This window comes from Acipenser ruthenus, chromosome 14, assembly GCF_902713425.1.
Source record: "Acipenser ruthenus chromosome 14, fAciRut3.2 maternal haplotype, whole genome shotgun sequence".
Taxonomy (NCBI): Eukaryota; Metazoa; Chordata; class Actinopteri; order Acipenseriformes; family Acipenseridae; genus Acipenser; species Acipenser ruthenus.
This window is the reverse complement of record NC_081202.1, coordinates 19,265,441-19,292,905: the sequence shown is the minus strand read 5'-3', so window position 1 is coordinate 19,292,905 and position 27,465 is coordinate 19,265,441. Positions and strand designations below refer to the sequence as shown.

Here is a 27,465-nt window from a genome sequence, read left to right as displayed (position 1 = left end):
CTTAAAATAAGGTTTTTTTCTTTTTTTTTCATTTTCACTAAGAATCAACGATAATTAACAAAATATGCTGTATAAACTATTCACTAAAAAGTTTGGTCAGCATTATATACAACTGTAACTTTAATACAAAATAAGGCATAATTATTCACACTCCCTTCATATGGCTGACAGGCGTTTGCACTTGTGTCTATGACTAGACTGGGTTTACCAAACACTTGACTATCCTCAGTTTTGGGGTAGTGGCCAAATCCTGCTGCAAGGTAAAGCTGAAGAAAAAGGCCATCAATAGTGTAAATTAGCGAAGCATCATTTGCACAACAGCTTGCAATGTTCTGTTGTAGATCTCACTAACTCACGTCAAGAAAGCGGCATTAGTCTCTTTAGTATCAAGGTGGAGCTATTTATTCTCTCCCTACTATGTCACATTAACGTAAATTGAAGTTACATACTGTATTCCTTCGAATTTAAAATGCACTTTTTGAACAATTTATTGCTTCTCAAAAATAGCCTGCATCTTAAATTCGAGTACAGTAGAGATGCGTGTATTACAAATCGCTAAAACAAAAGACATGACTACCCGAGTACACCAACAGCAACATGACTGACTGCCGATAAAATATGAACAAAGACGTCACTGCTGAAATACACAAGCAGCAACGTGACTGACTGCCGAGAAAAGACGAACCTCCGACGCTGTAGCTCTGAAGGTAGCTGCATGGTGGGCCTGCAGAGTGAAAAGCAGTGGTCGGCTGACGGCACACACTTCGGAGGACGTGTGTGCTCATCTTCGTCTCTCCCGAGTCAGCGCAGAGGTTGCAGTGGTGAGCCAATTGGGCATTTCAAATTAGGAAGAAAATCGGGTTTTTAAAAAAAAAAAAAACTATTGCCGATTCCAAATTTAAAAAAAAAATAAAAATTCAAAAGGCCAGACAAAACAAAACAGCACACTTTTAGTCTGAAAACCTACTGCAGGAATGGAGTGCCAGTAAAAGGACAGCACATGAAGGGATTATAGCTCAGTGCAGCTTAGAAACAAGCATTTTGATGATGGTATTTCAATGAAAAACAACACTATTTTAACTTTCTAAATTGGGCAATGAGGTTCTATTTTGGCTTGGTATAACAATTCTGTATGGGTAAGGATCCATTGGTTTGTACTGTATGTATCACATTACATATATATTTAATACAATTATGAACCACAAAGTATTACTGTTTTGCAGTAGGCAATATGTACTATGGATGGGCATTCTACCCATTCAAATCCAGGCTCCATCTACAAGGTTAGCCATTTACACACAGGAAGTTAAGTGTATCCTCGCCTGGGCCTTCTAACAGAGGTGAATACTGCAGATAAAACCACATTATCTATGGAAGCTGCCAAAAAGCAAGTAAAAAAAGAAAGGTAGTAAAGAGATAGCATTCTTATACATAGGAGGGAGAGAATAGGGTGGTTAAAGAGAAGTCTAGCCATAAATTTTAGTTTTGTGTGTCTTTAAAAAACTAAAATCTACATAATATAAATAAAAAGCAAAGGGACATTTTTGCAAAATAAAAAAACTATTTTTTTAGGCCTATTGCTGGGATTGGCCTCAGTTAAAGTGGCAAAAAGATTTGCAATACAGAAAAAAAGAGTGCATACATGTCTTGTAACATTTTTCTGCAGGGTTACACTTCAAAATGGCTCATCATTTAGACCAGTGGTACTGAACTCTGGCCCACGAGATCCATTCCAGTCCTGGTCTTTATTCCAAGCAGGTCCTAAATTAGTTAATTGCCTCTTAACAGCTTCAGTTAACATGCTTGGAGTAAAAACCTGCTGGATTGGATCTCAAGGGCCAGAGCTGAGTACCACTGATTTAGACATACAGTATATGAATTAAACTTAAAGGAGCTTTTACAGTACATGTCAATATCCGTACAGGGGCGATACCATACAAAATATATATTTTTTTGTAATTAGTGCATTTTACTAAGTGAACAGACAAGCCATTTTAACATTTAATCCTCAACAATTCTGTCTTATATCGGTGACAACATTTTTAATATTTTTTTTCTCTCAAATATAGAATTCTTGATATCAAAAACAGTACCTTTTATTTTGATATCCAAAATATAATTCTTAATATCAAAAACAGAATTCTTGACATAAAAATTTAGAATTCTTGATAGTAACTTTTAATATTTAATATAAAAAGTCTGCACTTCTTCGCTTGATCTAGCTTCATTGTGGGTGATTTGAAAGCGCTAGGCAGACCTTTAGTACATCATGGCTGATAGGGAGATGCATCTTGACAACAGTGCCTGGGGTATTAAGGCGCTGGTGTTTTACCGTTGTCCTGCAGATTGTACTTCTAAGGCTCGTCCGACAGAAGTGCATTTACTATAAATTGCTCGCACTAGCGTTTTCAAACATTTACAAAAGATGACGGGGTACACAGTACAAAAAAGGAAGTCCAGACCGGATGATGTCATCTAATTCGTATGCATTTTTTATATCAAAAATTCGAATTGTTCAAATCAAAATCTAAACATTTTTATATCAAGAATTATATTTTGGATATCAAGAATGTGACAGTTATTAATATAAAAAATGGAATTGTTGATATCAGAAATTGATGATTAAATATTAAAATAGCTTGCATACTTGTGCTAGAGAGAACTAAAAGTAGCGTGAATTCATTTTTTGTTGTGAAAATATTTTAGTTTTTAGGAATATTTAGTTTTATCATGTCTTGTTACAAAATTATTTAATAACTTAACTAGTTCTAGCTTAGTAAACCAATACAATATTGTTTGTAAAACTCAGTTTTAAAGTAATCAGTTTTAAGAATTTAGATTATGTTTATATTTCCTTTCTGTATTTACTGGGGAAAATATTCCTGACCTCCTGTAGTATTTTTTACAAATAAGAAATAAATATACAATTAAAACTGTGCAAAAATAATAAAGATATGTACATTTTTTTCAGCCTGCAAAATTGTACAATAAAAATAATTATTAAAAAAAATATAATTTTACTCAAAGTTTCATCTCAGACTAATTGTCAGTAAGGATATCAATAAAGTAAAATATAAATTATTACAAAATAACAATATACAATTTTACATAAAGGGATCATCTAATTTTAGAATTGTTACAGTTTGGATTTCTCAGAACTGTAAACATTTTAATTCCAGCCTTTAAAAATTGGCTTGAACATATTTTTTTTTAAATACATATTTCAATAAGCAACAGTCAAACTGTCTTTCTTTAACTGTTAAACTAATACTGTCTGTTCCTTTTCAGATGTAAAGAAAACTGCAGATAAGTGCACTTTTAACACTGGACAAATGAAGAAGATAAGCTCCTTTGCACTGGTGCTGTTATCTAGTCAATCCTCATTGTTTAATATCACAAATATAATGTTAACGATAGACCTATATAAAATAACAATACTATAGGCATTCAAACAATATTCAATATTAAAAAGCATGCTGCAAGATCCTTCTTCTAAATCCTCACCAGTTTTTGAAACAGAAGCTACCAAAACTAAACTAAACTTCATTATTAACTGTCAGTTACTTTAAAAATGAAGTGTTATCCATAAATATGTCAAGTACTAAAACAGGGAACACATTGCAGCATAAAGAGTTTGGACACTTCAAAATGTAGTTCTGTAAACAAAATACTGATTACATTGTCTAGTAACAGACTAAAGAGGACATTTTTAAACTAAAACTTGCAGTAATAAAATGTGTAACAAAGACCTCTGACCGGTGAACACAAGAGGCTGGTTTGAAGTGTTTTCATGGCAGAAGCATTAGTCCTGTGATTCAGCATTCACATCTCCAAGATGAACCACAACCTGCCCAAACCTGTTCTTGTTAGCAATTACTTCTGACCATTTGCAGTAACATCTTCAGTGATGTACCTTTTGCTGAAAAAGAAAACAAGTTTAAGATAGAGATAGATAGATAGATAGATAGATATATAGATAGATAGATAGATAGATAGATAGATAGATAGATAGATAGATAGATAAAACTAACTGGGTTCTACAAATGGAAAATGTGGTTAAAATTCTGTCAATGTACCAAACTTTCAGCCTACTGTGATGAATCCTGCTGGTACCAGCAGGTCACTAATTTCCTATCGTTTTAATCTCTGACCCACTTTTGCAGTAATTACTCAGTAGGTCATGAGGAGCATGGTAGAGACCTGAAATCAGTTTGTGCATATGTTTTGACACCCTCTATTAATAGGATGCAATACATGTTGTTTTTGCTAAAATTGTTTTAACGCTGGGGTGGAAAACATTAAGTTTCTTGGTCCAAAGCCTAGGCTACACGCAGTTTTGAAGAAGAATTGAGCAGTTGAAAATTATCTACTGAAAAAAAAGCAAAATGCTTGTATGTGTGTAGAAGCTGTGATGAATACAAGTCAATTTTCTCCCTCAAGCTTTAATAAAGTTAAAATGTACAGGTGCGATTACTTATGCTCAATACTTTTCTTTACTGAACATGTTATTGTTCTATTTTATTTTAGACTAATGGTAAAATTGAATTGGAAAGCAGCTATCTAGAAAACAGAAATTTTATATGGAAAATCATCACCCCTAAAAGTGTGTTCCTGAAACCTACATTCTAATAAGTGTATTATTGATTTTAATAAATATGTGATCTGGTAAATATGTAAAACAAAGTTTTTCATTAATTTGGTATTAATGTTAAAATGTTTAGTCTGATGTTTTAAAAGCCATTTTCCTACACTATTAGTAACAGTAACATAAACTACCCCATTTACCATTGTGTAGTTGAGCACTTTCTTTGTACATTTTCTTCACTTTGAAATGTGTCTCACAAGATCCACCTTTATAGAGAACCCCCACCCTGTGCTTTCACTCAACCAAATGATCTGCTATACCTCTCAGCTACCTAGTAATAAAGTGAGATACTTCAACTCAAGGCAGATGTACCCTACAATTGCTTATACAGTGCAGTAATAACGACCGGATCAGGTAATGCTGTTCATAAAACTGCACAGTATACAGATTGAAGAGTGTCAAAGGTGGTCCTTTTGATTAAATAGAAGATTATTTCTGGATTTTATGCAGGGCATCTGTTCTTCCACAGTATAGTTCCTCAACTGGGATTGATAGTCCATTCAAATGTATTTTGTTATCTTGTTAAACACAATGTTTTGTGACAAAGTGTAAATTGTTTTTCTGGTTTCGGTGCTCTTTGTTTACTGTAACTACTTGAATTTGAGAGGTCATATGTAATTTGATAAGTGTTTCTGTAAGCTTTGTTTGTTCCCTGAAATCAATTGATGTATTTTGGAAAGTTTGCGACTTTAATTGCTTGTTTAAATACTAATCTGGATTAGAGGTTTTGTGCAGAAGTTCCTTGTAAAACATCTCTGGCACACAACAGAAATGATCAGATTAGATCTTTCCTTACCTGCCAAGGGACAGAACTCTTCGGAGATTCAGGCACTGCAGACAAAAGCACTGCAGTCCTCTTTCTGTGAACACTGTTCATACCAGGCATTTTGGTAGATTTATTGTTTGAGCTGGAGTTCTTTTGTTTTTTTCCTTCCGATTTGTTGAAGGAAAGGGGGACTGAAGACAGTGCATTGTGTGTTGACAGTGTATGGTCCCCAGAGCGGTGCATCAGAGAAGATACAGACAGATTAGGGTCAATATTGCTTACAACCATGCTCATGTGTTTGATAGAGTCTGCTGAGCTGCCAGACAAAGAAGTTCGTCCTGAGGGCTCAGATTTGGCACAAAGTGGGTTTGTCCCATTCTGGCTATTGTGCACTGAAACAGTATTGTAGCAAGAAGAGATCTGATAGGAGTTCAGTGCAGAAACACAGTTCCTCTTATGTGACCCAGTGAAAGACAAAGCAGAAGATGTTAGCAAAGGTGAAGGAGTGGAAGAATTTGCAGATTTCTTCTTGTTACCCGAGGAATAGCTGATCTTCAAGGATTTGCTGCTTTTAGTTCTAGATTGTTTGTAGCGTGATGGGGCAGGTACAACAGCAGGTACTGGGGACATGAGCAAAGGCGCCTTGAATGGAGGGTCCATGATGCTGAAAGCTGCACCCCGATGGGGAAAGGCTGTAGTGTATGACATGATAGAATTTCTGTCTGATGTGTTTACAAAGGCTGCTAGTGACAATACAGGGGAGTTCATGACATAAGAGGGAGTGGTGCTTGAACGGACAGCTGAGGAAGAAAGATAGACCGCACTGGCACTGTTGATGGACTGTAGAACCGGAAAGGATGCAGTGGTATGTGCTGGCATGGGGCTGTCAGCTGCAGGTGGAATCTTCCTACAATATACAAAGTATTGCAACAGCGTCAAGTGATTTAACCCAGGTAAGTCCAAAATGCTGACTTCACATCAGGTTTTTACATTTAAGAAAGTCTAGGATTATCTGTTGTATTTTACACACTTCCCAGAAAGTATTCTTATTGGTAGGCCAATGGTAAAAGCCTCCTGTCCATTGCAGTGGGGATATCTGAAATTGGTGTTAGGAAGGTTATGTCAGCCACACAAGCTAGACGCTGATCTGGGGTTTGTAAGTTTGTCCCCCAGCTCATACCAGTAGGCCACACTGCCCCATTAAAATCCATGAAAGAGATGATACCAATATGACAAGATTATGTTTTTTCTATACATTTAATGCTGCCTCTGTGGTAGCCTATATACATATACTGTGGTTTTCACAAAATTCAAGCTTATCAGGTTCATGGTTTTTTTTTTATTCTCCTGAGACGTTTTATCAAGCCGAAGAATAACAGTTGCAAATCATTTCAATCGTCACCTGGAAAGCACTACCAGCATGCTTAGTATACATACTTCCACTTTTGTGAATTCAGATGTTTTTCTACCATAGAATTAAGTGCAAAGCGGAACTGGTCCCACCGTCTGTCAAATACATAGTAGCCCCGTCCCATCGCGCGGGTCCCAAAAGTGCAAATCTGAAAGAGAAAGAGACACACATCGTTGTTAAACAAGTGTTAGAAACTGAAAAAAATTAAAAATAAATAATGTTTTAAGATTGTTACAAGTTTATAATGCAATAAAAAAAAATATTACATGATATCATGTATGATGCTTTAGTAATTATTAATCACTCATCACAAAAATAACAAGACATTAAAGGTCTCCCAGAATGGGGATTTAAGGATCGAAAAATTTAACAGAGCCATCTTAAATCACCTTCAACATTCTAATACCCTTACATATCCAGGGTAACCATTACTTTCACAATGTGGAAACAACATGATGTACGAGTCATGTCATGAGCATGCATGCGTGTGCAAAACCAAATCATAACTACAAATCCGTACTCCCAGGGGCCTGGGGTGGTGCCTGGAGTAGTGACAGTCTAGTCTGTCTGACTCTTCAGCACCGTCTAGTTCTCCCTCATCACTTGAAAGCCTGCTTCCCACATCTCCTCTGACAGCTGACACAATGTGCTCATGGACCAACCCACCACACGCTGAAGAGCTGAGGCCATTTACACTCTTGACGGAGGATGGCCTAATGAAAATATAAAAACGGAATTAATCTGTAATATTTGTGTATCAGTAATACAATGTGTGGCATCCATTATTATTATTAATGACATGCAATTTTACCTCAAAGAAAAAAATAGTATTAATCAAAAAAGTGTGCCTCTTACTATTAACCTACTGCTATATTGTAATTTAACTATTATCCTATTGTTATTATTTTTTTGCTTATATTAAAGTGCGGTCTTTAAACAAGCTCCTGTCATAACTATAGAAGCCAAGTGAAGGAAAATATCACTTTTCCTTTATCAAAAAGCACCACCTTGTGGTATCTTTGTACACTGCAGATATCCTAAAAAAAGGCCATTCCATACAACCTAATTTGAATACCATCATCTAGATTGAATGTTTAAAAAGAAACTTCACAGCGAAAAAGTTTATTTGCAAATGCTACTTTTACAAGCACTCTGGAGTTGGGCTTACCTAGAAAGATATGAATTGGAGGGTCTGGATTTTGTTGATGATGTTACTTTGTTCTCAAGACCAGAGTTCCCTATTGATCCTGCAACATGCTCTTGGGATTGTGCAGATTGGCTGGTTTCCCTGCCACCCTGAGGTTCTATGTCTTTTACAGCCTCTTTCTCTCTTGTCCGCGCTTTGTGTTCTGCCAGGAGTAAGTCAAACCGTTTCTTTCGTCCCTGGACCGCTCGTCGGTGGTTGAGCGAGTGAGTCTGTGAAGCAATTGTTTTTTAAAGTAAATTTATAATCGGTGATGCAGACCCATGTAGAGAAAGCAAAAATCAGTCAGACAGTAATACCCACACTATTTGACCAAAATTCAATTTACAGCTCTGGAGAAGTTCAAAAGTGCACTTTCAAAATCATTATACGGTATGCTGTTTCATTTACCCGTCAAAGTGAGTTAGTAACAAAATAATGAAATCATAAATTCTGGGGGAACAAAAAACAAAAAAAACACATGAGAAACAAGTTGAGGAGATTAATATTGAGTCGAACACCTTTCATCACAATTTTCTAGAAAGAGATTTAAAAGTGTGATATAGAAAACATATGTTTCTTCGCAATTGGATAATTGGTTGGTTATGATGAGTGAGAATGAGATTTCCTGATTTACCTTGCAAGTAAGGGACCTTGTACATGGTTTCTTGGTTTCAGGATTCAATACTCCACAGTACTTGTTGGGATCAAATTCTCTTTCTGTATTAAATAAATACATAACATTTAACACTACTTAAAAACAAACCTATATAAACTTAAAACAGTATTCCCTAGAATATCCACATTTCATAATCATGTTAATAATCATCATCATCTAAAAAACAAGAATCTTTCTAAGTAACAGCTATAAAAACCACACTTTCTTGGTGCTAATGTATAAAATCAGGATTCTTGTGAAATGACAGAAAAATGCACACCTGTACTAACCCTGAAGTGTCCCTTCCAGGGAGCATTCAAAATAAAAATAAAGATGCCCAATGCTGTACCATGAGATAACTGCCCAAAGGTAATGTGAGAATCAAGAATTGGCTTTATTTCAATTACTCAGTATAGCAATAGATCATTTAGAATAAGAACTAACAAATAGCCTTTGGAAACATTTTTATTGCATGTCTTATTCAAGTCTAAGTGGTTGTGGTGTTGTTGTTATTTTTATGCTTTAGCCCATTCGCTTTCTGTATCAGTTACTGTGCATTGAAAACTAACTGGTGTCTCATTAGTGACAACAAATCTCTGGCAGAACATGCACTGCTTTATTAACCAGCAATTGACCTGGGATTGGCTATTTGACCAATGGAGTGAACATGAGAAACTGAGTATATCATCTCCTAAAATAAAGATGTCAGTTTTACAGAAGTAAAAAAAAAATTAAACAAAACATGAAGCTCTATTATGTTGTGTAGCCAATGGGCAATAGGAAGATGCGGTTTTGCCAGAGAGGAAATATCTATGATTTAAAGTAAAATGGCAACAAAAAACGGACAGATATTCTTATTAAATGCATCATGTGTTGAACAAAAACATGCAGTGAGATTTTCACTTATGTTAAGGAACCCCCTGCGGTATTTACAAGAAACACACATATATACATACATATATATATATATATATATATATATATATATATATATATACTTATACATATATATATATGTGTGTGTGTGTGTGTGTGTGTGTGTGTGTGTGTGTGTGTATACATCACATGTACTGTAATGGAACTTTAATAGATTACAACTGTGTACCAACTATAAAGATCCTATGTCAAAGCATGTGCCATGTGTCCAGTTTAAAGCAGTGCAGTGAAAGAGTTAATTTTTACTGGACAACAGTGGTAAGAAAATCAAGCTGCGTACCAAATATTAAGACAGTAGCTCAATGTGTACTGTCTTTAGACAGTTGTAACTTCAAAAGTCATTCGACATCAATATGGCTGCCATATTGGATCAGATGTCAACTTCATGGCCAACAGCACATTTAGTGTGAAGGGCTTATATAATCACACCAATTTGAAATCACTACCTCAGATGGTTTATGAAATACCTGTGGTGGTGGCAGCTTTTAAATAAGCTGCCAGGAATTAGTTAAATGTTCTTGTACGACACCTACGATTGAATGAATCACAGAATGCATATGTGTAGCAAGTATGAAGTCAAATATTTCAAAGCGGTTTTTATCATCTAATAACCAAAAAGTCACATGAGCCCCACCTTAGGTTACAGGTCAAAGTGAAGTTGCCAGCTTAAACGGTTCATGAGATATGAGCAGTAGCAGGTGTGGCGGCAGGTTAACAACCATACACAAGGGATACTTAAAATGTGAACCTTGCAGTTGGGCAATGAATCTAATCTACACCACTGAAATTAGTTTAGTTGAAAACTAAAAGGTGTTCAGGTGAAGACTGTTCTAGATCTAGATCACTGATCTAGAATAATAAAAAAAAAAACTTCCTTCATCATTTAGATGCAATGCTAAACCTTAAATCTTTGTGTTACAGCATTCCCCTTATTTTAGTAACAGTCTGCATCCAGTAAAACTTTGAAACAAGACTTGGTTGCAATAACGCTTTTTTTTTTTTCCCCACTGCTGCTACCGCACAGGCTTACAAAAATATAAAACAAAAACAAAAATTCATACTCCTGTTAGTAACACATTTATCAATTTTTTTCACAAACCAAAGCAATGTATTTTATTAAGAACAAACATAAATGTAGTTTAGCACTCTGCAAATTATCTAACCAAATGAGTTTGATTTTGAAAGCAGTCATACTACTGTAGGGAAAACAGAAACTGCACGAAGCTCTTAGAAATAAAATGTATAGCATGCTCTGGATAACAGACAGGCAGCAGATTTATAATGTATTTCCACCAATCACACAAAAATATAAGTTTGATTTGCTAGATTATGTTTTGTGCTTTTAAATTCTTTTCCTGAAAAGATTAAAATGGTGACATGCGAAACAATATTTATCAATGCTGAAAAAATATATTTTACAATTACAATCTATTTTCATGCCTTGCAGCAAAACAAAAGGCATAATGGGATCAGTTCACCACAAAGCCCTCAACAGTGTTAATACTTTTCTCATAGTAACTGCAGAGGGGAACTTCTGGTGTAATGTTTTAATATAGTGGTATAATATTTAGTCAAATCAAGTGGTGGTACCACTAAATTAACTATAACTTGAATAAGACTAAACCTTAAAATGGTATTCACACCAGTAAAGTAGATGTAGATGATTACTAGCTAATAAAATCAGAATGAGCACTCAATCCAAGCTGCTTTAACACATACATTATACCAAAACGCATTACATTTATCTCCACACTGAATAAACCAATCCTACCTCCAGGTATTTTTGCTAACAAATTAATTACTGAGGGAGTTAAATAAATAAATAAATAAATACACACACATATAATGTGTATATATATACTGCAATAGTGTGTGTGGATGCAATTAGGGTGCAGTAAAAGTACTGCAAAGTACACCCACCCCTCGTTATATCGCCCCTTGTTATACTGCGGATTCGGATATATCGCGGTCCTGGAGTTGGCTCCCCATTTTTACTGTCTAACTGCATATGCCTTAGCTGTAATATACATAGGCACTTAGAATTACTGTTCGTTTTATTTCGTACTGCACATCACAAACAACAATATACAAAACAATAAAAAACAAAGCATTAATATCATACTGCTATCATATACACACGTATTTCACAATAACACAAAGCAAATTAAATATCTACTTACTGAAGTGGTTTTTATTTTAGCCAACGAGGTGTTCACGTGTGGCAGCAATGCACTAGCAAAAGTCACAAGGCAGTGACGTCAGCTCCCTAGCAACAAGCCTCCTATGTTGGGAATTGATTCTTTCAATGCAGTGGGTTTGTGCATTTGAGAAAGGAAAGGAAGACTCATTAAATTAATTGGAGACTGAAGTTGATGAGACGCAATTACCCTCCGCTGTACGAATTAAAACGGTGTGCTGGTTCTTATACGGAAAATGAGAAAAAGCAGGTTGCATAGAGGATTTATACTGGACCCTGATGCCCCCAATAAAACGAGGGAGTGGTTGTACAGTATTTGTTAGCCTATTTGTTTTTCTATGGGTCTCTTGCTATATCGCGGCCCTCGATATATAGCGTATTTATACTGGACCCCAACACCCGCGATATATCGAGTGGGTGGTGTATCTGCATGGCTCACAGTTGTGACTAAGGGTCTCAATGCTGTATTAAAAACAACGGGACACAAAACGATTCCAGTTCATAAAAGGGCAAGGTAAAAAAATGCAAATGACTGCAACATAGGGGTTTATTAGATTAAACCAATACTCCACTAGGATAAGAAGCCACAGCTGGAACATTTACAATACCAGGAAACCCACCAGCATGGATGCAAGCCATGCCGTGATAACCTAGTGCTGTAGTGCTTTACAAACGCCACTGTGGCAATCCAGGTGGAGTATAAAAAACAAAATCTTTAGTATTCAATAATATAGTGAGCTACTGGTATGTAAAAAGAGTGCAACCAAACCAAAAGATGGCACACAGAGTAGCATGCTCATTCCATGTTCAGCCTCTGAGGGGTGGGATAATGAATGAAAACAAAAATATTCCTCAGGTGTGGCAGACTTCGACCACCCCCAAGAAAGGGAAACCATTATTATTACTTTCTTGGATTATGTTTTTTTCCTTTTATATCATTTTACAATACTACAGGTAGTGAACAAAAAAATGGAAACACCTGGGTAAATGAGGGACACCAAGTATATTGAAAGCAAGGGCTTCCACACAGGTGTGGCTCTTGCGTTAATTAAGCAAATAACATCCCAGCATGTTTAGGGTCACGTATAAAAATGCTGGACAGGCCTGGTTGCCTATAATTATGGCTAGCATGGCTGCAAGAGGAGACCTCAGTGACTTTGGTGATTGTTGGGGCACGTTTGGCAGGAGCTTCAGTGACAAAGACAGCTCAACTTGCTAATGTTTCACGCGCAACCGTGTCTAAGGTGATGTTGGCATGGAACTCCGAGGGAAAGACATCATCAGCAAAGGGAAGCGCATACTCCAGGATCGTGATATCCGTGCATTAATTCGAAGTGCAAGGCAAAACAGGCGAGCAACTGCAGATCAATTGACTGCAAATTTCAACCTGGGGCGCGAGCAGCCAGTTTCATCAAAAACAGTCTGCCGAGAACTCCACAGAGCGGGATACCAAAGTGGCCCAACATCCTACTGAGTGACTTTACACTGGTGTTTCCATTTTTTTGTTCACTACCTGTACATCATTTTTAAACGTGTCCTTATTGATTTTCATCTTTTACTTCTGGCTGTAAAAACACAGCAGTGAGTTTTTACAAAACTATTCCAACCCACAGGAGAGGCACATAACCATTCAAGTTGCTTGTAAACTCATCTCTACATTCTGGACCAGCGTTGCCAAAACTACTGACTGCATTATGGGAAAAAAGTGGTGGATATGCTCACCAGAAAGTCTTTTGTTAGGCTTATAACTGCTTTTGGTGCCATTTTGGTGTTTCTTGTCTAACAATGAAGGGGGTATGATTCCTTTGCCGTTCAGAATCTTCTCTGGTGATGGTGGGACAGGCTTTGATGCTGTTGATGTCAAAGCAGGTTTTACCAAAGCTGAAGAACATGTGGTGGATGAGGAGGCAGAGGAAGTGGTGATGGAAATCATTTTTATATTGGCACCATCTGCCTTCAGGTTAGGAATCTTCTCAAGGCTGACTACTGGGACAGGGACACTGGGGGGGAAAAAAAAAAAGTCTTAATTGTTAGACCTCACTGCTCCACACTCCCTAGGAATGACTGCATTCTACTCCGGAATATTTTGTTCACTTACTTAAAATAATAATATATGAGAAGAAAAGAAGTGGTATTTAGAAGTTTAGTTGGTATTTAGATAAATGTTTGTGATTCTTTTTTACTTATATACTTTTTACTTATTTTTCACTTACTATTTAAATGTATACAACATTTTTTCCTTTATATGGATCTTCACATGCTGCCTACAAAGCCCAGACTTATGTCACCTTGTTAAAATTATAATTCTAATTTTATTCAGACAATGAACAATAAAATAATTAAGTCTTTATATAGGCCTTATAAAGTCCTTCAACAACTTTTGATGCATGATTTCAGTCAAATCCTGGTAATGGAAAAGGGAATAACACAGCAAACTCTCTTCGTGACCAGCTCTACCTTAAAACACTGTCAGGCACTTTGAATTTTGAAGATACCCTTAGCTATTGGAAACAAATCTTTTGAACAAGTTTTGGTGGTTGTAACTGAGTGATTCCAGGTCATTTAGTCATGTCATTTTGGAAAACCAGGGGTAAATATATGTTTTTTTTATTTCAGTAAATGTAATAAGGCAAAGTAGCCTCAATACCTAGTAACTACTTAAGATGTCATGTATAAACTGTAGAACCCTTTATTTATTTATTTATTTATTTATTTATTTATTTATAAAACAGGTTAAGTGGGATAATTTTGGTAAAGCAGAAGACATCCTGTGTTCTAAAGCCTCAACATTTGCTGCATGGCCATACGCTGGTAACCATCATGGAGCAAGAACTTTTAATAGAAGAAGTTTGTAAACATTCACATTTATCTAACCCCTCACTTAAAGAATATAGAGATGTCCAAATAATAGAAACAGCATTTGTATGTATTATTCTGAAAAAATAGAAAAGGACTGGAGAGAATGTAAAGTCTGATGGAGAAAGCTGTGTGATAGATTTGTGAAGAAAATCTGCGGAAGCTCGTGGCCACACTTTGCTGGGAATTGCCAGTTGATAAATGCAGTATGACCACAATTCTTTCTGCAGGTGTCACTGGCATCGCATGTGTATTTTTGATGGTCCCAATCTGTTTAACAGATCATCAAACCTTTCACCTGTTATTCTAAAATACCGAATCTCTCTAATTCATGTACAGAATTCTCACTCAGGTTCTCTGTTGGTTGAGAGAACAGATGTACCAACAACGCTGCTTGATTATTTTGTATAACAGGTACAGTACAAAGTCAGCACATCTCCTAAAATGTCAATTTTTCCAATTTTGCAAATGCAGTCTGTATTTAAAGTATGAACGACAGCTGTGCAGTCAAAACCGCTGCGACACGATGCGTCCGTCATACAGCAAATCGTGAAGCCGCACAGCTTTTATACCTGTCTGCACCTGACACATCCCATTATTCTGGTTCATCAGTTAAATGCAAACATGTGTGACCACCTCCACGATCTCCTGCCTAATGTTTATGGTCTCATGGATATTAAGCACTGTTCCCTAACTCTTCCTAGAATCAAAACAGATTTTGATAAACATCATTTTGCTTACATACTGTTGCATCACATGCTATTTGATCACAGTACTATGATGTATACAGTATAGTTAACAGTTTTGACAAATAGAGGGGAATAGGTGTTTTTTACCAGATTTTGAGTGTATGCATGTTACTTTACAGTACCTTACAACATACTTGAATCACACTGCTTTATTCCATCATTCAAAATGACTGGACGCAGTACTTACCGTGGTGTATCCCTCAAAGAAAACCCTGTGTGCTGCTGTTTATTAATGGAGGTATGTAGATTGTCTTTGGGCGTTATTAATGGCTTTGAGTTGCTGCTGAAGGTGTTATGGCTGATACAGGTTTTGGGATTCATCTGAACCACTGACATTCTAGTTACAAGGGGCTAAAGATGGGGATGCAGAGGGTTTAGACGTGGAGTTGTGGCTTCGTTCTGAAATAAAAAAGAAAGCTGGCATTATCAAAAAGTATGTCTTATATGTATAGGTATAAATGTAAACAATATAATGCTATATGCCTAAATTTAAATGCTGTAATCTGACAGCCTCTAGTTACAGGACACCTCTAGTTACAGGATGTAATATTACAGTTTATGTTCAAGTAGTGCTATGAACTGTATTGTCTCCCCCATTTCCCTCTTCCCATGGGGTGGGGAAAAGAAAGGAAAATTATTAAATAATTGTTCACAAAAAAATAGTGCTATGAAACTATCTGGTAAAACTAACCAGCACTTACAAAGGATGGAGGGATAGGACTAGATTTCAGAGGTAGCCAACTAAAGCTTCTCCTTGACGGTCTTAAGTGTCAAAGCTGCTGGTGGCTGAGAACTCACACTTTGAATCAGTAAGATGTAACCAAACACAATAAATTACAATTTAAAAGAAATTACGCAAGTTTCTGATGCAAACAAAACCATAGAATATAGTTGCATAAAACAGCACTTAATTCCAAATTGAAACACCCTGATAGCAAACTTATTTTTACTACAAACTCAGAAATGCTGGCCTATTACTCTTCATCATACTACAAAAAAAGCCACATACACCCTACACCCTGTGCGAGATGTTTCCTTTAGTCCTCACTCTGGTTGTGTTTAATAGAGAAATGCAGAACACTGCACGTCAGTAATCTGTCCTGGTTCAGCAATCTGTCCTGGTTCAGCAATGAGCTCTTGGCTTCTGACATTTTTCCATTCATCCACCAATTAGCAGCGTTATGTCTCCTCCAAAGAAATCTGCAACCCCATGTCATACTTCTCATACTTTTAAACTAAGCTGGTTGTATTTTAAGTTATGTGCCAGCCTTGTCCATTGTCAACACAGCTCAAGAGTAGGAACACTACAACCAACTCAGGCCAAGAGATAATAAGGAACAAGACACAAGTACTGCACAGTGCTTGAATTTAAGTATTTTTAAAATTCTTAACATTGAAAAAATAAAGACATACAAATTATATTACAGATTAAAAGCTACCCAAGTTATTAAACCAGTCATATTATACACGATTGAGCCACACAAAAAATATACTGTATTATAATTTTTAAACAAACCAAACCCATTCAATGAAAAGCTGCCTGTGTTAAAGCTCTGTGACTTTTCTATAACGGCACAGTATATTTTCATATTCTTTTTAAATACTGTTATTGGCTCCTGTAGTGCAGGAAATTAAACCTACTACATTCTAGAACACAAATTAAAACACAGCAATGCTTTGCAGTACTGCAAGCTGTGCACATCATCAAATGAATACTGTATGTGGCTGGAACATATTGGTTGCCAAGTCGTCTACAGTTCAGTCATCTATCGAGCGCTTAAAACAAACAATCAGCTGCAGTACACTCTGGGTATTGTTTACAAGGACAACCTACCTTTCATGACTCGCATTTTTATCTGATGAGCACCTGGACGCATCTCAAATAACCAGATTCTGGGTAATATCTCAAACATAGATTCTGAAGCACAAAAGAACTTATACTGAGATGGCCCAAACCAAGTTTTATTACAAATCAGATGAGCGGTTATATAGCAAAGAAAAGGACAGGCAAACTGGTGCATTTCAGTATAAATGATTAATTAGGGACATTCACATCTTTGATAACTTTATTATATTTGGCAAACAAAAGTAGCATTTATACTGTAGTAACTACCTAATAACAAGTATTGTATAGTCTAATCAAAACTTAAATACATGTACTTATTTCATAAAACCCCATCATCCTGCAAATAAATCTTGAATTAAATAAATGTACATTCAATTTATATACAGTATGGTGGACAGAAAACATAGAAATCAAACACGTAAGACTAAACTACGCTGGGATTACATTTTAATTGTGGTGACGCTGTCTTTAAAATAGCTTTTGAAAAGAGACACACAACAGGTGAACAAAAGATAACTGGTTTTTGGTGCTGTATGCAGATTTATCAATAAATAATTTAACGCTTAGGTAAGATTTACAAAGGGTGATAAATTCTCTTTCAGTTGGGTAAAGATTATTATACAGATACATATTTTTTGAAATCCATCTCTTAAGAGGAGCACAGAATATTTCTTATAGCTGTTTAACTGTAAACAGTTATAACTGCTAAAACAAGAGCTGCCCTTTGCTGTAGCAACTGTTATGAAAATAATATTATTTTGCACTTTTTTGCACCTACAATCTTCTATTACACTTGCTGTACTACAAATATTTCAAATCATTGGTGGTTTCACCACATATTCCAGATTAAGCCCCTTTCACACTGGCATGCTCTACCCAGGTCGGAACTTATCCAGGTCAGGACCCGGTGTCGCGCCAGTTGGCTATGTGATTTCACACTACTTTTGAAAAATCAGAGTTGACACGGGTGACAGACGCACGTACACAATGCGGGTATCAATGCCCCGAAAGCAGCTTGTTATGGACGCTTCCATCCAAGCTTGTCAGCCCAAAAGTTGATTAGAGCAAATGTTTCTTCATCCCTGCTGCAATCTGGCTCATGGTGTGTCTCAAATCAACAAAAATAATTCTAAACAGAATAAACAGAAACATTCCTTGCAGAAGTGAAACCTTCACGCAGGCGTGGCTGTTTATTATATTGTCATCTTATGAAAGGCCGTCACGTATTTGCCTCGCTCATCCCGGGTAAAAACGTGTCAACCCACATCCTGAGGTGGGTCGCTGCGACCCAGGTCAGCCCAGGTAGCCAGGAGTGCCAGTGTGAAAGGGCTTAATTCTGAGTTTACATAATTAGGGGAAAAACAACAGAAGGTGTTAAATATGTGAATTATGCATCGTTTCATGCAATGGTATGTACTTTTAGTTGTTTCTGTCACTATACTATTTTGAATTTAGCTCATTCAAAATGACTACTTACATCTTTACAATAACAAATACAGTGATATATTAAAGAGATAACATAAAGAGAAGCCTACACTCTGACTCACTAAAACAACTGTCTCTCTCATCTTAGCAAAACAATGAGATGTTTTATTTGACAACAAATTGATTAAATTCTGGAACAATTTGTAAATGTTTTTTTTGTTCAGGTTTGTTTTGTATCAAGTACTTCTGATGAATTTTGTGGTTGTTTTTTTCTCTTACCGAGTTTTTGACTCAATCAATCTGCAACAAGATAAAAAGATGCATTTGTCTTGGCCAAGACTGTCAGCTGGTTTCATGAATACTGAACAGAATGTTATGTAAGGTAGTCAAAGATAATAATCAGGGTCTGTGAAACCAGCCGTAAAATAAAAAGCATGGCTATAAATGTGTCATTCATTTGTTATATAGATGCCTAAATCAGAAGCAATAACAAAGCACATGCAGATTACTATTATTATTATTATTATTATTATTATTATTATTATTATTATTATTATTATTATTATTAATTTCTTAGCTGACGCCATTATCCAGGGCGACTTACAACTGCTACACGATATCACATTACTTTTGCAGTTGGGTTTTTACTGGAGCAATATAGGTAAAGTACCTTGCTCAAGGGTACAGCAGCAGTGTCCCCCACCTGGGATTGAACCCACGACCCTCCAGTCAAAAGTCCAGAGCCCTAACCACTACTCCACACTGCTGCCCAATATAGATTGTATCTATATTCTATAACATGCTACATGAAAAAAAAAAGCTACAAATATTAAAATCAGGAATAAACAGTGATACTTGAAATGTTATACAGTTAAAAGGAAAAGCATTGCTCTGTTTGAAATATAACCTACTGTACAACTAAACCAAACTGAATACTGGAAAGGAAATGGCGTAAGTTTCACTTTTATTATGCATTAACTGCCAAAGGAAGTAGCACAGTGCAATGGAACAAATGCTTACAATCACAATTTGTTTATACAGAACAACCCTTTTCCAAGAACTGAAACCAAAATTTGTTTAATCAAAACGCTGCATCTAAATATGTACTTTCATTTTCAGAAAGAGAGACAGCAAATATTCCCAACTGTATATAAAATAAAATGGTGGTTATAAATTACACCACATAAAAAGAGAAGTGCAAAGTCAACTGAAAACAGCTTAAAATCTTGCTCTCAGAATAACAAAGGCAAACTAAAGCCACTTACACAGGCTCAGGCTGTCAGCTTAATCAGACTGCACAAAAAGAGTAAACATGATGCACTTCCTGGAGTTTAAGCTCTTGAAAACGCCATGGAGACTGAAAAAAGAAATCCTGCAGCCAAATTTCTTAGAGTGACTATCAAAACAGCACTATCAGACTAGAACAACATCATTTACAAGCGTGTGCGAGTAACCTGTTGCAAGAAATACCCAATCCAAGCCCGTCTGTAAACCACTAGTTTAACAGGCTTTGCATAAACACCAAAGTTTCAGGTCCTACCAACTGGGCACTACAAGTTCAAAAAAGGATGGCTGGCTGCCAAGGACATTACGCAGAAAACACTGCTGCCTGTCCCTGTTTAGAATCCCATTATCTGCACATGCACACACTGATATTGTTTAGAAGCAGACTATCACGTTTCTTTTAATACTGAAATAACTAAGTTATTGGCAATGGACAATTTCTGCAACTGGTTTTTGTTTTGAACTATCTTCTCCTTCAGAGTACCTTCATAATTCTTTTTTTTTTTTAAACCAGGAAATGGTACTATCACAGAAAACAGCTGTCATAACAGAAAGACAGAGAAAACAAGAAGAGTCTCATTACATTTTTAAACAGACCTGTGGCCATTTAAACTGTATTTGCATTTTGAAATCCACACTACACAACCATAAAATATATATCATTATTATTATTTTAAAATAAAGGCTGTACTAGACTTTAATATTTCATTTTAAAAATGTATGTTGATTTGTACTAATATATATATATATATATATATATATATATATATATATATATATATATATATATATATATATATATTCTGCGCATCAAAAGAAACTTATCACTTATATTTGGATAAAATTCACTAGATGTAATCGAAAAATTACAAACTCTGTTTTAGAGCAGGTGCAGTGGCGTTTTATTGTGCTGATTAACAATTGACATCACGAAGATGCAGCAAAATGATCTGTCGATCTTGGGCAGGTGTTGTGACTCTTGGTCTCCCAGTTCGTGGCCTGTCATTGACAGTGTGTCTGGTTATACCGTCTCACCAGGTTTGAAATTGCTGGCTGTGAGCACCCAAGACGGTGAGCCACAGTACGCTGCCCTAGTCCAGCCTCCAACATGCCGATTGCACGAAGGCCCTGCCCTCTTGACAGGCGTTGTTTTTTCTGTGATTTTCTTTATTGCTTTTATTCAAGCTTGCAATTCAACAGCTGAAATCACTCCATATCCAGTGTCCAATCAACTGTCTCACTAATTAGGTGATTAAGTGCATATGCTTCAGTCATAGTCACTCAAGGGTGTCATGGTCAAGGATGAATGATCGAGTGATTAAAAAGAAACCAAAAACATTTAGTCAATGTCCATCATTTATATACCTTATTTTTTTCCGAAAATAAATGTGTTATAATAGTGATAAGTTTTGATGCTTGGTGTATAAAAAAAAAATTGCATAGTCAAATCAATGAATGCAAAAACTGATAACATGAAAATCCTAGTCTAAAATAGCATGGTGGTGTAATATAGAAGATACTATCCATTAATTATTGAGAAAACTAAATCAACTACATTTATGATATTTAACATATGGAAGAGTTTTACTTTAATTTGTAGAAAAATGTATTTTAACTGTATATACACTATACATGTAATCTATCTTTATTAATGCATCATTATGATAATTGCAGTTAGACAACTACAGAATACATCCTTGCCTAATCAATGACTTCCGTGACGGCAAATTGCAGCAGAAGGGTTTGGTAATCCTGTGCACATACAGTAGTCTCCTGTTAGTGAAGATTTGTGTTATTTGAAGTGTTATAGGGGGAAATCCAAGGCTGTGAGACATCTGCTGGGTTTGGTTTAATCCTAAAACAAGACAGCAAATCCAAAGCATGCTTCTAAACTGACTCTGAACCAAAAGGTAATGTGATAATATGCAAGCATACAGCCTACTTCTGTAAACTAATCTAACATGAGAGCTGTAAATGAGAAAAGGGCAACTGGCATTACAATTTCCAGAGTTCTAGAAAATGACATGTCCCTTTCAGAAAGTAATAAAGATAAGAAAGCTTTTAGCAGGAATAATGCATGCAATGTACACTATTTGAGTTATTACAGGTTTACTTATGTTTATGCACCTGAGATTGTTTGCCTGTGGCTAGTTCAGTCAATCAAGTTCATAGTAAAAGCTGGAATGGATCTTATCCCCATCGACAGGTTTATGCCGACATGGACTAAAAATCTAAGTTTGCACTGGCTACCTGTAAAGTTCAGGGTTATTTTCAAAACTCTTCTGCTCACCTACAATGCCCTTCATCACACAGGTCCCGAGTACCTCCTCAACCTGCTGACCCACTATGTCCCTGCCCACAAGCTGAGGTCCTCCGACTCTTTGGAACTCTCTCCCAGCTTTGGTGCGTGATGCTCACATCGTCACTCGCTTTAAATCAACTCTCAAGACCCACCTGTTCTCTCTTGCTTTCCATGCTCTTTAAGCCTGATATCTGTTATTAGCTGCTGTGTTGCTGCTACTATTTCAAGTATTTATGCTACTATCATGTATTATGCACTTTCCACTGTATTTAATGTATTATTGTCACAAAGACGGCCAGAGTGGGTTGCGTCAGACCAGAAAGGAATTCAAACACAGACGGTGGTGATGATGAGCTGAGTGCAATGGCTGCACTCAGCGTTTATTAACAAATAAAAGGTTTGAACAATGGAATACAAAACAGGACACGGCACTATAGCCAAAATAAAGAGACAGACAAAACGGACTAACACTAAACAAACGGTGCACGGAGACAAACAAACACGGTGAGAACAAACACTTATCTTTACGATCTTTCACTACTACTTATTCCTCTCTCTCTCACCCGTTCGCCTCTTCCGAACACCCAACCCCGACTGAATGAAAATGTGCATCTATATATACTGTTGTGCTGGGATTCAATTACTAATTAATTATTCACTTGAATCCCAGCACGTGAATTAATTCTGTGCAACCCCGTGCTCGCATATTATATTTTAAATGCACGTGCGTGATGTGCAATCCCGTGCCTAAATACAAATATACAATTTAAACACACGTGAAACACAGACCTGTTTATATCCCGTGTACCAATCTATACACCAACATTAACATACGCACGCATACATACAACATAGAACACACAAATGCACACAGGGGCGGGGCACTTTGCCACAATTATGCATTGTTTTTTTTTTACTGTATATAATGTATTATGCATTTCTCTGTATTCAAAGTATTATGAATATGGGCAGCAGTGTGGAGTTGTGGTTAGGGCACTGGACTCTTGACCGGAGGGTTGTGGGTTCAATCCCCAGTGGGGGACACTGCTGTTGTACCCTTGAGCAAGGTACTTTACCTAGATTGCTCCAGTAAAAACCCAACTGTATAAATGGGCAATTGTATGTAAAAATAATGTGATAACTGTTTAATGTGAAATAATGTATAATGTGATATCTTGTAACAATTGTAAGTCGCCCTGGATAAGGGCGTCTGCTAAGAAATGAATAATAATAATAATAATAATAATTATGGGTTTTCTTGTTGTTACTGCATCTTGTAAAGCACTTTGTGATGGTGGTCCACTATGAAATGACACATGTACTGTATACATTATACTGTAAGCATGCCAAGCGAGTCTCAAACTGCTCTCCAAAGAAGTTCCAAAATAAATGCCTGGGCTATATTAAAAAAAATACTGTATATTTCAAGTCCACTGGTAAATTGTTCTGAGTAACACAGAAACAGACCTGATCACATCAAACATTAACATGACTGACTAGTAGGCCTACTCTTAGAGGAGTGATTTTCAAGAGCAAGTGAACATCACAAGACTAGAGCAATTACCATTGTGATTGTCTGTAGGTGCTTTAATAACACTATTTAGTTCCTGGCAGAAACAAAACCCTAACCAGTGGGGGGTACATGAAGACCGGCGTTGAAAACCACCGCACTACAGCTATGGCCAAAAGGTTTGCATTACCTAGAATTTTAAGATTGAGATATAACTAATATATATATATATATATATATATATATATATATATATTATATATATATAGAATACATGGGAAAACTACACAAGCAGTATGCAATTCAATATGTTAATGTAACATTATTCAGCAGCTTTCATTTGACTTTATGAAGCAAAATTAGTTAATTCTGTAGGGTGATGCAAAACTTTTGGCCATAGCTGTAGATAATTAAATCCCTACTATGTTTTACACACTGCATAAACTCTAGCCGGTTTTACAAAATGTGGCACCGTGGTGCCCCTTATTGGTACTGTCCTTTTTTTTTTGGTTCATGCAAGGCAGGGTTCAACATTAACACCAGACAGATTTTCCCACAGCACTGATACAAAGAGCATCCTAAAGAAGGAGCTTTGATTGACAAAAGATATGCTTAAACGTCTACATTCTGAATATGGGTTCAAATAGAAAGTGTACACACCCATTTTTATTTTGCCAAATCTCAAGTATTATAGAATTAACAGATTGACAATAGTGGAAATAATTATGCAAATACTTCTTAGAACAAGACCTAAGAATTAAAAAGTATTTTTTAAATTAAATAATAAAACAATTAAATAATGTAACTAAAGCATTTGGTAGTCGATGAATGACTTTAGTTTAGAGAATGGCAAAACAATCAGTACAATAACAAAACCCCTATTATGAATAATACTTATAATTTGCTATAAAGACCTCCTATCCACCTTGAAGTGATCAGTGATACATTTTTACCACACACTGCTGCATTACATCAGCTTTAAAATAACATACTGAGTTAATATCCTAGGTATTTCTTACACTATGTGTAAACATTAGAATATTTGTAATGAGGAAACCTGTATCATTATGGTCTTGGTCTGATCATAAATGAAAACCTGCTCCTTTAGAATGTTGCACATAATTGGTGGTTCCATAATTACATTCCAAACTGTACTTTCATGTCAACATGGTTATAACAGTTTATTTGACGTTGTTTAAAATACTCTAGCCCACCTTAAATTGCAGAAGTGGTGTATTTATTGAGACAAAAAACTAAATGGTGGTAATGGTGAACCCTCCACGTAACACTGTACTTCAATAAATACTTACCACAGTGTGACTGGAAAATCTGTGGTTTTAATACTTGATTGCAGATATTGCAGACAACCTGATAAAATTCGTCATGAGCTGGAGAATGGCCAAATATGAACATATCTGAAAATAAAATGGATAATGTTATTCAGTTAATTAAACATGTATATAAATGTATCTACATTCCCAGTGTGTTATGAGAACTAGTAAAACAATTAAAATTTCAGTTTTTTGAACAATTTGCATTGTTTTCATTTATTAGTAGTCATACTCCATATTGACTGTGCAAGGAGCACAAGACTTAGGTGGAAGCACCCATCACAATTTAAATTGCAAAGGTGTGAAACTGAAATGAGGCTGCAGAGAAAATTAAACCTAGTGAAGGGAAGTTGTGATTAGTGTTAAATAAAACATGAAAGGTTGAATGCCTTAAAATTGCTAGTCTGACTGTAATACCAGATTACATTGGAAGCCACCTGTTCAGACTATCAAATCATTTTGCAATGAATAGCAGCAAACTACTGTGATTACAAGATCCAGAAAAGGACAAGCTGTAAAATGTGTAATTGATCATTGTCATTATTCAGCACATAATTGGGCTGCTGTATTCCAAATATGTAAAATAAAAGAAAATGTCTCAGAAACAATTTGTTCTTGTCAAGGTAACAGAAAATGTATTTTCCTGTGACCTTTGACCTTAGTTTGTTGGTCCTACCTGCTCTAAGGTATAGTATAAAACCAGACAGAGTCAAATGACTGTATAAATGTGGAGGATTGCCTTATCCAGAGATGTCATGTTTATCCCATTCTGATACTATGTCACAGACATATTTCATGACATATGCAATTCTGCTTGTAAAGCATCGTTTTTTTTTTTATGGGGATGGACAATATAAAGACAGGGGGCGAGGGATTATAGATTGGTTTGAAAAGAACCAGTGTTCTGTCATGTAAACATCTTGGCTACATTGCCAACTAGTCCTATTACAATCCCTCATTCCTTCAAGCACATGAAGAAGAATGATTAAGTAACTGTGATACTGTAACAACTAAGTGTTCAGGTGCTGTCCAGGGAATGTATTATTACCAACTAAACAGCAGTTTAAATTAAGGAGCAATGATGTGACTTTCTTAAGAAACCTAACCATAGTACTTCTGAGAAAATCAATAACTTTTACAAATAATAAAGCCTGTTGCCATTACTCAAGCTGAAGCAGCCAGGACAAAAGTATACTTGACATGTCAGCTCCAAACTAACACACACTTGCTTTATAGATGGTACTGATTTGGTATACATCAGTAATTTAAATGTTACAAATGAACCTCTGTATTTAAACCAAAAAGTTTAAATGTATAGCAGAAAAACCTGTACCTTATTTTAAAATAATCACTTAGGGCTGCTGACTCTTGTGTGTTCCTACCACTACAGCTAGTGAATCTTTGTCAGCGGGTAGTTACAAAGTTTTGCGGTACAGTAGTTATAAGCTCAATTTTATGTGCGCAGGTAAACCTCAGACTGGAAAAACCTTCTGGTGACAATGTGTTCCCAAGAGCGACATCGGTCAGTTACTGAATGTTGTAAAGTTTAGTGTTCAAATTGTCACATTTGTGTGTGACTGTGTGGATATAGTCAGCCAACCAACAGGATTTTTTTTTTTTAAACTTCATTATGTCAACTTACCTTCTCTATTAAGTCTCACCACCTCCCTGCCTTTTCCATAATATTTTACAGTCTCTTCTAAATTTGCATCTGCAGATAAATGCAAAAAAGATAAATACTATTTAAATTGTAACTTTCATATAACTGTTATATGAATAACTTACATGTACCTGGCCCACATGCTGGTGGAATGAGACAGGAGTAATACAGTACGAGCATTAATGTGTACTGTCTGAAAAGCTGTCACAAGCTGGCACGAACAAGTAATAACAAAGGAACACAAAAATGCAACAGGAAACACAGCAATCCTTGCAAAAAAAAAAAAAAAAAGAAAACACTGGGCCTCTCTATCACTTAAATGTAATACTGTGTCTGTGTATTTATTAAGAAAAAGAGAATAGCATGGAGGACACCAGTGGCCACGGTGTCAATTGCTCAGCATTTGTGCACAACTTCAATGTCTCGGCATGGAAAAGAATGTGTATGGTGTCGGGTTCTTACAGTCTGCGCAGTGTAATTTAGCTGAGTCGATAAAGGTGGACCAGGGTTTGTACAGGAGCGCATCTGTAGTGGGCAGTTTGCGATCCAGTGCCGCCATTGCTCTTCCTTGTTGCTTTTTCCTTTCCTTCTGCAGCCAGCGACACGCGACTCGCAAAGCGCCTGACGTCATATTCGTGAAATTCCGTTGTCAGTGGCCTCGGCTTACTGGAGCAGCAAATTCAAAGAGCTGCGGCATCAAAGAGAA

The 27,465-nt window shown here is 36.2% G+C and overlaps 1 protein-coding gene across 1 annotated transcript; it reads right to left on the bottom strand.

Annotated features, from left to right (window-relative positions):
• Positions 1 to 27,465, bottom strand: LOC117420156 (ataxin-7-like protein 1). Its single transcript, XM_034033734.3, is given in 12 exon segments — positions 1 to 3,919; positions 5,442 to 6,318; positions 6,849 to 6,970; positions 7,343 to 7,535; positions 7,991 to 8,238; positions 8,643 to 8,725; positions 13,519 to 13,796; positions 15,589 to 15,741; positions 15,743 to 15,800; positions 25,079 to 25,183; positions 26,742 to 26,810; positions 27,222 to 27,465. Coding segments are annotated over 12 exon segments (2,373 nt in total). The 5' UTR covers positions 27,391 to 27,465; the 3' UTR covers positions 1 to 3,901.